The 12,430-nt window shown below is 40.1% G+C and overlaps 1 protein-coding gene across 8 annotated transcripts in view; it reads left to right on the top strand.

Annotated features, from left to right (window-relative positions):
• Positions 1 to 311: 311 nt before the first annotated feature.
• Positions 312 to 12,430, top strand: part of robo2 (roundabout, axon guidance receptor, homolog 2 (Drosophila)) — a 389,183-nt gene continuing 377,064 nt past the window's right edge. For 3 of the 8 annotated variants that reach the window (XM_028045563.1, XM_028045566.1, XM_028045562.1), the window contains exon 1: positions 312 to 1,389. In XM_028045563.1, the coding sequence (XP_027901364.1) occupies positions 1,266 to 1,389 (124 nt within the window). In that variant the 5' untranslated portion in view covers positions 312 to 1,265. The remainder of the gene's footprint in view (positions 1,390 to 12,430) is intronic. The other 5 variants (XM_028045570.1, XM_028045569.1, XM_028045568.1 and 2 more) reach the window with 2 other exon arrangements.

Raw genomic sequence — 12,430 nt, 5'->3', positions numbered from 1 at the left:
GTTTGCTGTTTGAGTTCTCCTTTTTGTCCAAGATCTTTTCTCTTCTGTTCTTGTTGTGATCTTGAGTACAAAACGGTCACATTGCATATTTCCTCATGTCACTTTCCGATGGCGCCACTGTGTTGAAAGGAGGGGAGGCAAGGCAACAAGATATGATGGAAATAGCTTTATTGGTGCTGCAAGTCACCAGTACACCGACACCCATTTCTGACTGCGAAGCACAGCAGCCAGCTTTATCCCTGGGCCACTTCCAGGGTGAGGGGGTGACAAACAACAATAAATAATTTACAAACCCAACACAAATTAATGGTACAAATAAATATTTACATGCATGCAAATTAGAAACAAACTAATCCTAAAGTCAATCAAGAAATTAAATCAAACTTAATATAACTTTCAGAGCATTACCCTTCTTAGTTCACATGGTATGCTCCACCTTTCTAAGAAGACACACCAGAAAGGTAAAACCCAATTAACCCAACACAAACAAACTGAAATAAAGAAATGAAACTAAAAGTACTTGTTCTGTAAATAAATATCAATACTCAATAGGGATGGAGTCCCTGGTCTCCATCACACCTCATAATGAGGATTATCTCCACAAACATCCAGCTTGTTCTTTAGTTTCCAAGTACTCATTGTACTTACTTGCCTGTGTGCTAATCTGTGCTCCGATAGCCACACACACCTATAGAAATCTCTTCCTGGAGTGCAGCATGTGGATTTGCTCCCACATCATGTCTATTCCACATTGTGCAGCCGTAAGCAAAAAAAAAAAAAAACAACCTAAAGCGCAGAGGAATAGTTTCCCAGTAAAATCCAGAGTGAGGAGGGCAGGATGTAATTCAGCTTCAGCAGCATCAGCATCAGTCGTGGTGGCAGCAGTGAGTGTGAGAGAGACGGAGGAAAGGGAGTGTGAGTGTGTGTGAGCGAGCCTGTGTGGGAGCGAGTTCCTATGCATTGTACCGAGCGAAGCGGAGGCTCTGCTGTCGCGCGGCAAGCTGTGTGTTCCCGTCTGATTCCCGCGCGCTCCGGTCAGAAAGGAGCCAGGGTGGAGATGCAGCTTCGCTCAGACCTCCACCTTCACTGAGAGACCCAGCCGGGACATCGCAAGGTGGCAGCATGGTCGGGATGGAAACCCACTGCTGACACCAGTGTGACTGATGATGACAGCCCACGCGTGGACTACCATGCGCCACAGCCGCACTGCTCTGGGAGGAAACATAGCCATGTGAAAGTGACTTGGCTGCCAGCAACTCTTGGACATGTATTCCAGGGCAAAGTCTGGATTTCTTTTTGTGTTCAAACTTGTGCTTTTTCTCTTGGTGCTGTCTGGATGCCCTGAACTGTCCTGCCAAGCGAGGACGAAAGGCAGATGGAATAAGGGGGGTAAGTGATGATGGACAACTCAGATTTTTCTTTTCTTTTAGTTTTTATCAGGTAAATTGATTCTATCTGGAAGCTATTGAAAATATTTCTATGTCTGTGGCCAGTTCTGTTTGGTAACTGCTCCGGCGCTGATCTGCACTCATCAAAGACGGACCTCTGCTTTGAAACACTCAGGTTTATGCAACCAGGAGATGTATCAAAATGTCTGGACTTTTTGCATTCGGAGCTGCGCTTTTATGACTTACTTTGATGGTTGAGTTGTGTTCAAAGTAAGTTTACAGAAAGAAGTGATTAGTGGCCAAATCACTGACAGGTCAACTTTCAGATTAAGTGACTGAATCTGCCAAGTTTTCATCTTGTTTTAGTGCGGCTGCTAAATTCTTTATGCTTCAAGGAATCTGTAGCGATTTGCTGAAACATCTAGTTTCTGCGTGGGAGTCTTTTATTTTTCTAGTAAGATCTCATTTATCTGTTCTCCCTGGACTGCTTGGTCTGCTGAAAATGCCACCAGTGTCTGAGAACTGTGATTTTTTAGATTTTTTAGGGGTGTTTAAAGACTCAAAGGTGTAAATAATTCATCTCAACCCCTCCGTGGGAGCGGTCCTCACGCCTTTCTCGTAGCATTTAATCCCCTTTGTCGGATTAAAAGAACCTCTAATCTTCGTGCTCGCGTTCATCGAGAAGGCTGAGAGATGCTCTCTGCACCCTATTGGCATTGTTAGTCCTCAAGGCTAAGACTCAGTGGGATGTGAGGGTCTTCAAAGAGCCAGTGCCACTATCGTGATCTATTTAATGATTACCTGCCACTTGTGCTTTCATTCTGCCTCACCCTACTTCTGATTTGCATTTCTTCAAATGCAACTCCTACAGGGTTTGTCACAAGCGTGCATCATCTGCACATGAAAGTTTTGATGAGGGTCAGCATTGCATCTTAACCTCAGCTGAAACACCAAAACGAACAAAGAAATCCAGAAGTTTTACTTTGCAAAAATGGTCTGCATTCTTGGTGCAAATTTTGAATTTCTGATTTGATAAGAGCCATTTAAATGCCAATGCTTTTGGCACAAACATGACTTTGCAATCCAAGCCAAGGGTAAAAGCAGATTCATTATAAAATTCTATCAAAAGCTATCAGTGACCTCTAGTGAAACGGAGTGCAGTGACCTTGCTCCAAGTAATTAAGCCATGAGCTCTTTCCGTATTGGACCAAATATTCTGACATGTTCAGAATGATCTTTACTTAGACTTCTGTGACACAAACGGATAATATTTTCTGTATTAACATATGTTTGTAGAATATTTCACTATGGTGTTAGCAAGCGTTTGGTGTCATTTCAGGTTATATAAAATATGTTGTTTAGAATAACATTTCACTTAAAAATGTCTTTAACCAGTGAGGAGCTGACTAGTTAACAACATCCATTTAGTGTCACATTTATTATGATTTTCACAATTTGTAATATGCCACTCCACAGGTGCATTTTAATACTTTTAATTAATCAAATTATCCATTGAGACAAGATTGCACAAGAAATAAGTGCATATCTTTGCCTTTAAATTGTCTGGATGTAGAACTGCTAGATACCTACTACATAAAAATCTGAACTGTACTATATAATAAGAGATTGCCCTGTACAAAAAAAATATTTAATGTCAGAAATGTGGCCAAGCGTTACTGTAATCACCAATTCAAAGTCTTCTAAACATCAAACATTCCCACTGGGGATGTGTAATGTTGAGGAACAAATTTGGATTAGATTCTCCACAAAATCTCAAGCAAACAATCAAACAGCTTTCAGTTGCTTAATGATTTAACCCCAGGGTTGTCCCAAACAGATCCTGATCCAAGTCATTCAAAAATAACCATGAGCTGAAGAGTGTCTATCGCTTAGACAGTGAGTGAAATCAGAGACCTACATGTTCTTGAATACTTTGAAGATTTATAGTGTGATGAATATCCTTAGACACTTTTTCAGCTACTTTTAATAACTGAGCATACAGTACTATGCTGTTAAATTAACTTGATTTAGGAAGCTAGGCAGATTTATCATTTGTTTGCAAATGTATATCTGACTCGAAAAATAAAAACTCTTTATAAGAAGAAAAACGTATTGATAAAATCACGTTAAAACACAATACATTAGGTAGGTTATCATGTTTTCTCACTGTTTTAATATGACTTGATCACATTAGAAAAATGTTACAATAAGGTTTCAGTTAATCATGTGTGGATGAAATGTACCGGAAAAGGTTTTCTTCCTGCTGCTGAAAGGTTTTGCTTCTATTGATTGTCAACTTACTAAAACGTGTTAATTTCTCCGACACCAGACACCTCAAATTCCTGTTTATTCATGTTCACTTTCCAGCAGAGACTGGGAATTCACAAGCAGCCAGATAACACACACAGCAGAGATGGAAGTGAGCCTAGCAGTGGGGGAAGAAATTCAATTGGATGCATTTCGATTGCACCTAACTACAATAAATGGTAATGTGAAGACAGTACCAGGTGGAGAGAAGCCTCGCTGTGTTAACACGAAGCCATGAAGACAAATGATTCGCAGAACGACCCAGAATTCCAGAAGAGAGGACCGCTTTTGTAATGTTCTCAAAAACTGATTTACTAAACAGGGTCCTGCTGAGGCAGTCGGCTAAAGAGTAATTGTAAAAAGAAGGGAGCAACACCCATTACAGATAAAACACTTACACTCCTCTGTCGCCGAACGTTTAGTGAATCGAACTGTTCAGGATGGAAATCGGTATGGTATCAAATTTTTAGACTAGGGGAGAATTAATATCATCGCTTCCCACTCACACGGGATTATTGTGCAGGCTACTACAGCTCAAATTGCTTCCTCTACCACTATGTATGCTTGTACTCCATAAAAGTATAATTACTGGTCAGAGCTGCCCAGAGCATTAAAAACAGAAAACAAGCATCTGAAAATGTCCCTCAACAGCAGCAGCTTCACAGCACTGCACTGAGGTACAGGATCCCTTCAGAGTGAATTTATAAGCATTAATCATTTGTCAGCGTTTTCAAAGTCCAAGCTATCTCTTTTTAAACTTGGCTTGTCATAAATAATTTCATAGAACGTATCCTGCCTCATCAACTTCATCTCCTTTTAAGCTTAACTTCAAATGATGCCGCATTCGCTGTATTATTCAATAGTGAATTATCGTTTTTTCTTTTTACGTGAAGATTTTGTATTATTCTATCATTTTTATCTCATTTATAATATGCAGTTCTTTGCTTGAGTTTATATCTCTAAAGAAAACCAGCAGACTCACAGAGAGGTCCAGGAGTTGGAATGTCTAGAATGAAGACATTCTGACACCAGTGACACTGGTGTAATAACCATCTGGCAGACAGTTCCACTGCTTAGTGTTTGCATGTGAGGTATGGTGCTATAGAACCTGAGCCAGATGGGTCATTACCATCTTTCCATGGGTGAACTGCATATGAGCGAAATGTGAGTATCTGAGAATAAATCTGTTTTTATAACAGTTTACTTTGGGCTACTTTGCTCTTGGTGTGTCGTTTGAGGTGTTCTGATCAAAACAGAGAATGATCTCTTCACTGGAGGAGGTTCAGTGACCAACCAACTGCATAGACTGAAGGAAATGACGTTTTGTATCTTACTATGCTCTTGAAATTAGTGACCACCCTAATTTGCAGCAAATTTGGAATATTCAGTGTGGAGGCTGAACCTGGAGTTGCGCTTTTGAAAGTTTGCAGCGAGCCCAGCAGGCGGTGTGGCGCATCTTGACGCAGTATTCTGCGAAAATGAGTTTGAGTGAGAGGTGGCGCGCAAGATCCACGCTGAGCTACAAAACTTCAGAGATGCAAGCAAAAAAATCTCACTAACTGCTGTTAAACGGAGTCATGCAGTCAGTGTTTTTATTTAACTGATCACTGATGTTATCACAGAGTCTGAGGACTTGAGCCATTTCTAAAACCTATGCTAGCGTTTTCTTGTTCTCCTCGTCATCCTCAGTAACACAAAACATGTCACTGCTTCTTTTAAATAGCATTATAAATATATTTTGCATTTGAACTACAGCCTGAAGAACTAACAACCTCCCACAGCCACATAGCAGGCAGCCTACATCAGCCTGTTTGGAGGTGGTTCACCAAGTGGGAATCCTCTCTACTGGGAGTACAACGTATACTGATCTTTATTTTTATCTTTTTTTCCACAGCATGTTTTATTCATTTGTCTCAGAAGCAAGAAGATCTGATGCATGTAGCAGTTGTGCTTCCGCAAATGTTAATAAATTAGCCTGGTTTGATTGGTGCCACTCAGGTTTCGAGTGTCATTTTGTTGTTTCTTTGGCTTGCATGGTGTTTTTTTTAATGAAGTCACACAGGTTCTTGCATGTCACACATTGTGGGTAAACTAAAGCTACTTCTAACCAGGTTTCGAACGCAGCTTAAAATACTAAAGGTTACAGTGTCATTGGTGGCCGGTCGGCCATCGGTTGGTTTCCCAAACAGCCGGTCTGTTCCAGGCTGAACCAGTCGGTGGTCGGAATGTGTGTTTGTTTGGGTTTTTTAGTTACCGTATAAAGCGCTGCAGCCTGCGCAGTGCAGAGTATGCAGTGAAATGTCAGAGTGGGTCAGCCTGAGAGTTTGCAATGCTACTAAGGAGAGAGATAAGCGTCCCGTCCAAACCTGGAAAACAAAAAACAGCAATTAAGAGGAGCCAACATCCCAAACAGAAAGGAGAAAGAGATGAGTGAGTGATGAGTTAAAAAAACTGAAAAATAAAATAAAGTAAAAATAAAGTTAGTGCAGAAGTGGCTGTATTTCTGGTCAGGGATATGCTGACGGACCGAAAAAAATGTCCACTTTTAATTACTGCAAAAGAAAGCATTTTTCTTTGGCAATAAAAATAGTTATATCTGAATGCAGACTGTATATCTTCTGTATTTTTCATTAAATTATATTTAGTGGCAAAAATTTTTATAGCGAGTAAGTCACTTCCTGTTGGCGCTTTTCTTCATATTTGTGTTCCGACACTCAATTCTTTGTAAAAGTACTAAAAAGTTTACAATTGCTGCTGTTAAGTAGCAGACAGGGGGAGTTTTAAAACAGGGACAGGATAATGCCAGTAGGAGAGAGAAGGAGTGACAGAAAACATGTCAGGATCAGAGTGCAGGACAGGTTGGCATCATGTCTTTCATTAGGGCTAGATTGGCCTCTAGAGATCAGAGGATTGTGGTCCAAGCCTCGACTTTTTGACATCTAAAAGCAGTCTATCAATGATCTATTTCCTTTCAGACATATTCTTTCTCCTGACAGATTGGTAAATGAATTTTATCCAAAGTGAGTCTTCTGCACGCTCATTCACCTGATAGATTTTATTCATGCCCACAAACGAGTACATGGTATAAAATAAGTAAAATCTCCCTATTTGATCACAAATACGAAGACTATCTTGATAAAACTAATTTGCCAAATGTATCACAAAAAATCTGGCAAATTTCAATTTCGCCTAAAGTGTATGTTTGGGAGAAAATTTATAATTTTTTTAATGTTTTCAGGAGTTAAAAAGCCTAGGCTTTGAGTAATTTGCCCTGTTCTTAAGAGCAGGATAAGCTGTAATTTCTTTTTTCTATTTAATATTTAGATAGTAGTTTTAATTGTTACTAAGAAATTCTTTTCTTTTTTTTTTTACCAAGTTCTTTTGTTTTAAAATTATGGGCTGGATTTTAACCCCAGCCAGCCTCAGGTTGTAAGGCTAAATACATAACTGGCTTAATATTACATTAGCATGAAGAATGTAAGTTCATAACGCGCAACGTGCAATATATTTGCCAACAATTATTGCACTCCAAACATAATGCATTATGAATATTGCACACACTGATCCCGGGTTGATGATATATTTGCCATATAGAGTCGAGCCCTAATAAATAAATGGTAACTGTAAACTATGTTTAGGTGTACCATTACGAGGTTATTAGTTGCCCTATTTTATCACCCCTCATAATTTTTTTAGGTGGTTTTGCAGACTTGCTCTAGGATTTCTCAAACATGCATGAAAGAATCGAGGCAACTCTCCAGGTATGTTTTTGATGAGGAAATAACACAACATGACGTAAAGCTCAAAAACGTCGATTTTGCATAATGCCGCTCCTTTAAGTACACAGGTTTCATGCAGTTCCTCCGTTCATTCAGTGATCCTTGCTGGAAGTCAACAACAGCTGTGGGGATAGAAAAACACAAACTGGGGGAAATTTCAGTTGGAGCCAGACAGAACAATTAAACTCGTGTCATTACTTTTGCAATTAATGTGAGTCGACTTGCGTCTTGGGGCAGGAAACACAGTTGGGGCTGTCACAGAGCACGAGGAACATCAGTCACCATTTGTTCCTGTGACACTTTGCGGAAGGCTGCACAGTGGCGCAGTTGGTAGCACTGTTGCCTTGCAGCAAGAAGGTCCTGGGTTCGATTCCCGGCCGGGGTCTTTCTGCATGGAGTTTGCATGTTCTCCCTGTGCATGCGTGGGTTCTCTCCGGGTATTCCGGCTTCCTCCCACAGTCCAAAAACATGACTGTTAGGTTAATTGGTATATCTAAATTCTCCCTAGGTGTGTGTTTGTGTGTGAATGGTTGTTTGTCCTGTATGTCTTTGTGTTGCCCTGCGACAGACTGGCGACCTGTCCAGGGTGTACCCCGCCTCCCGCCTGGAACGTAGCTGGAGATGGGCACCAGCAACCCTCCCGACCCCATTAGGGACAAGGGGTGAACAGAAAATGGATGGATGGATGGATGGATGGACACTTTGCGGAGTTGTTGACATTTAGTGACTCAGTTTGATTTCGCTGTTGAGAACATTGTCTCCAGAACCCCATGTTGTTTAAATGTAGGCCAAGAATTTTTAATTCACTTAATTTTTTATTTTTTTTTTTTACATTTTCTGATCAAAGTGTTTACATGACACAGAGGAAGTACATTTGTAATGACTGAGGTCTCCTTCTCATAATTACTCAGTCAGTACAACAGGGGACAGAAAGGCAGAAACACGCCCATGTTTCCATGTTCCATTAATTAGATCATTAGGCCCTGTGCCACTGCGAGTTGAGAAGAGTAATTTCCTCCGATGTGTTCAACTTATTGGTGTCTAAACTAAATAAATAAATACAGTTAGCACAAGCTGAAATATGTGGGCGAGATTACATACACAGATATTGCAGGACTGAGTCAATGGTAGGTAATTGTTACAATACTTAGAGCGTTTGTTTTCAAATCAGATGACTTGAAATAAAATAAAATAATATTAGATCCTAATTTAGCAAAAAATGATCACTGTTCCAGGACAAACAGTAAAGACACTGATTCACATAGTGATGGCAACTTTGTATAATTTCAAGCTTTTGCTGTAAAATTTTTGTCCACATTTTTAATTGTCATTAATACTAATGACTGACTGCAAATGCACCTTTCACTTTTCAGATTTTTATTTGTAAAGAAATATAAAAACATTTTCATTTTATTAAGCACATTTTGGCATATAATATTAACTACACCAAATTTTCACCAAATTCGTAAAAGCTCAAATGGAATATATTTTTCAAGGCACCTTATGGTTTGTTTTTCTCTGTTCAAAGCAAACATTGGTACGTTGCTGTAACAAACCTCTACTGCAGTGGTCACCAACCTTTTTATCACGGTGAACCGGTCAAGACTTGGCTATTTTACTGCGGGGGGAGAGAGGGTGTGGATTGTCAGATAAGGCTTCTGCATGTTGGTGTGTAAGCTAAAGCCTAGTTCACATGGCACAATTTTAAATTTTTTGCCCTGGTTTCCCTAACTGGGAGCGAAAACGCAACCTGTCCTTGAATGTTGAATGTGACAGGTAGCCAATCAGAAAACACGGTGACATAAGCATGGAGGGGAATCCCAAACAGCTGACATGGCGCAACCGAGAGTCCGGTGGACATCGGAGATATGTGGAAACTATCATGTGCTTAATAAACATGGATGTTTATTCAGTTAAAAATGTTAACTACGAAAAAAATAACTCACCTCCAAATCATAGTGCAGCAAACAGAGCAGTTGCTCCCTCAGTCTTTTATCAAACGCCTTTTTGTTTTACGTCTTTTATCGCTTAAAATGAGCCACAAGCTATCACTACTGTTTGATTATTCTAAATTCATGTATGGTATGTTGGGGGTTTTACTGCATTTTCTTCTGGAATCAGAATGTTCGTGAGTGGAATCGATTCATGTGTGGTGTGTTGCTCCTGCTGGACACATGAACTGATCAAACCTGTTGGACTTTTATCGGCTCTGTGGTCACAGAAGTTTGGAAAATCGGCTGACAATCCTTAACTCATGCCATGTGAACCAGACCTAAAACTCACAAGCTTCACTCCTCTCATCTTGACCACTGCCCTAACGCTGTCTGACTCTGGTCGCTATGGTAACATTTACATATCCCTTCAAAATAAGATACAGATGTGCCACAAAAATGAACATTTTACTTTCTTGAAATTTTAACTCACGATAACGACTAAAGGGAGACCTGAGCTTGTTTCTCTACAATGAGACGGTCCCATCTGGGAGTGATGAGAGACAATGAGACCCGATGTGTTGCTTATGCACAGGGTGCTTGGTCTCTACGTGGCGAAGCAGTTTGAAGCTTCATTGCCTCATAATCGAGTCGCAGAGTGGGCTTGGAATGTCGAATCACCTGCCGGGATAAATCCATTCTCCTGTCTCTTCTCTCTGGGCCTTTTCTCCTTCGTAAATAAACTTTCCAAAGAATCTGATCTGTTTCTGACTCATTTTGCTGCATGTGGGCTCAATGTTGGCGCGCAAAACGTAACCGAGAGCATCCGGTTAAATGATTTTCAAAATAAAAAATCCTCCAGACTCAAATAATACATAAAACTGAAATATTTCATTATTTCTTGTGCGGCCCGGTACCAATTGGTCCACGGACTGGTACCGGTCCGCGGCCCGGCGGTTGGGGACCACTGTTCTACTGTATTAGACACTATAGTCTCCAATGTCTTTTCTGCCTCTGATTTTGTTCTAATTGTATTTTTTAGCTGATCTCATTGCATTAATGCTGTAAGTTTCAAGTCTACACTGCGCAGAGCAAGACCGACTGGTTAGCTATCTGATTATGCCGTGTCTTTTTTCTTTCTACCCATGAGAGAAGGTTATATCTAGACTATCTGTATGTAGCTTTTGACACAATCACACTGATTTTTATTGACATGATCAGTGTTAACCAAGTTTCTTTAAATTGATGTAGTAACAAGTAGTTAAATATGTAAAGTACTTCCTAATTTATTATTATTTTAAAAGAAAAGGAAGTAAAAATCCATGATTAGTCTGGGGAAAGATTAGATATTTGGGGAAATTACACACTACGACAGTGATTAGGTTGTTGTGTTGAGTGCCATTGCTACTTGCTGCACTCTTCTCCCCGAAAACCCCCCATCAAATCAACTCACTTTTCATTCCCATCACAGTTTAATTGCCACATCACCATCACATCAGCTTCTAATGAAGCTGATTTCTAATTGCAGAGGAAATGACACGTTGTAATAACAGTTTTTTTAAATGGGCGATTCCCAAACAGCAAATGTGACAACCTCCGCTTGATGGATAGAGATCTGATTGTTTTATGACTGCAAACTCATTCACTATTTTATTTTTTTGGCCTCAGCTGATGCACAGGACCTGCTGGCTCACATATGAAGATGGTCTGTGTGTAATAATGCATGCATGGCTGCTTGCCTTGTGTGGAGTATCTTTCCTTCTCGCTCGTCTCTTTCATTTGCTCAGACAAGATGGTGGCTGTTGTAAAAGCCGTGATGGCGTTCAAGTTTTTTTTTCTTTTCTATCTGGCAATAATTTAAAGTGAAACATTAGCAAATTAGTCTGTGAGAGATTATCTATGAAACTTCATTTACTCCGATTCACTCGTTTTGCAGAAAGTCGTTATTTCCATGGAAGCCACAGTTTATAACAGACTCACATCAGCTTCTCTGCCCGAAGGAATTTCTGTTGTTGCCAGGAAGATGTTGCTGTCATGGTCAAACACAGGAAGCTTTCACGAAGCGTAGCAGTAGATGAAACTACACCTCGGCGAGCTCTTTCAACTTCTCTGTGACTCTCTACCTCGCTCTAGCTCACTTTCTCTCCATATACCTTCTTACCTCTCTTTGCTCTCTCCAATAAAACTTTAAAAAGATAAGAAGCTTTTTTTCTATTTCAGGGTCACCATTAGCCTGAATAATGCATTTACAAGGGAAGAGTAGTTTGGGTTCTGTGGAGGATAGAAGCACAGCCTTCAATTAAATTATACATCATTATCACAGCTGGCAAGTCTGGTGCGACGGTACCCTCTCCATCCTCCTCTAAATGTTCCATGTTTCTGTCTTGTCCAATATTGTGTGTCAAGCAACAGCCTCTTCCTGTGCCAGCGTGGAGCTGGTGAGGAGATTCCACCGCCTGAGCTGGATCGAGGTGTGCATTAAATATCGGAACATTTCAACCGTGGGACATGTATTAATGAATTGTATTTGAATATTACATTCTCCAGATCTAAAATCAACACAGGACTCTACAGTAACATTCACATTTGAACATGAATGTTACTGTATAAAGTGGATAAGATAAGTGGATCTTTTATTGATCCACTTTTATTGCAATAAGTGGATCTTTTACTGCAGTAACAAAATATTGCGTTGTATTTTTATTTATTTTTTTGACATCATGCAATTTTAAGAATATTTACTAAAGCTGCAGTAGGCAACATTTATAAATAATATAACTGTCAGTATATCATGATAATCATCTTCTCCCTGTGGTCCTACTGCCATCTGCAGAAATAAACCCCTCGATCAGAAACCACCAATCAGAGCGAGGAGGCGTGTTTTAGCGCTGTCGTTCATACTCGTGTGTTCTGCTCACACCACTCCCCTTTCTCTCTTGCACACTAGAACTACTTCCACACGACGGCGGAGCCTGCTGTGAATGCTAAGGCTAGTTAGCTTGGCCACAGCAATATGACTGCAGAT

Source organism: Xiphophorus couchianus, chromosome 18 (assembly GCF_001444195.1).
Source record: "Xiphophorus couchianus chromosome 18, X_couchianus-1.0, whole genome shotgun sequence".
In the NCBI taxonomy this organism is placed as follows: Eukaryota; Metazoa; Chordata; class Actinopteri; order Cyprinodontiformes; family Poeciliidae; genus Xiphophorus; species Xiphophorus couchianus.
This window is presented reverse-complemented; position numbering and strand designations above follow the sequence as displayed.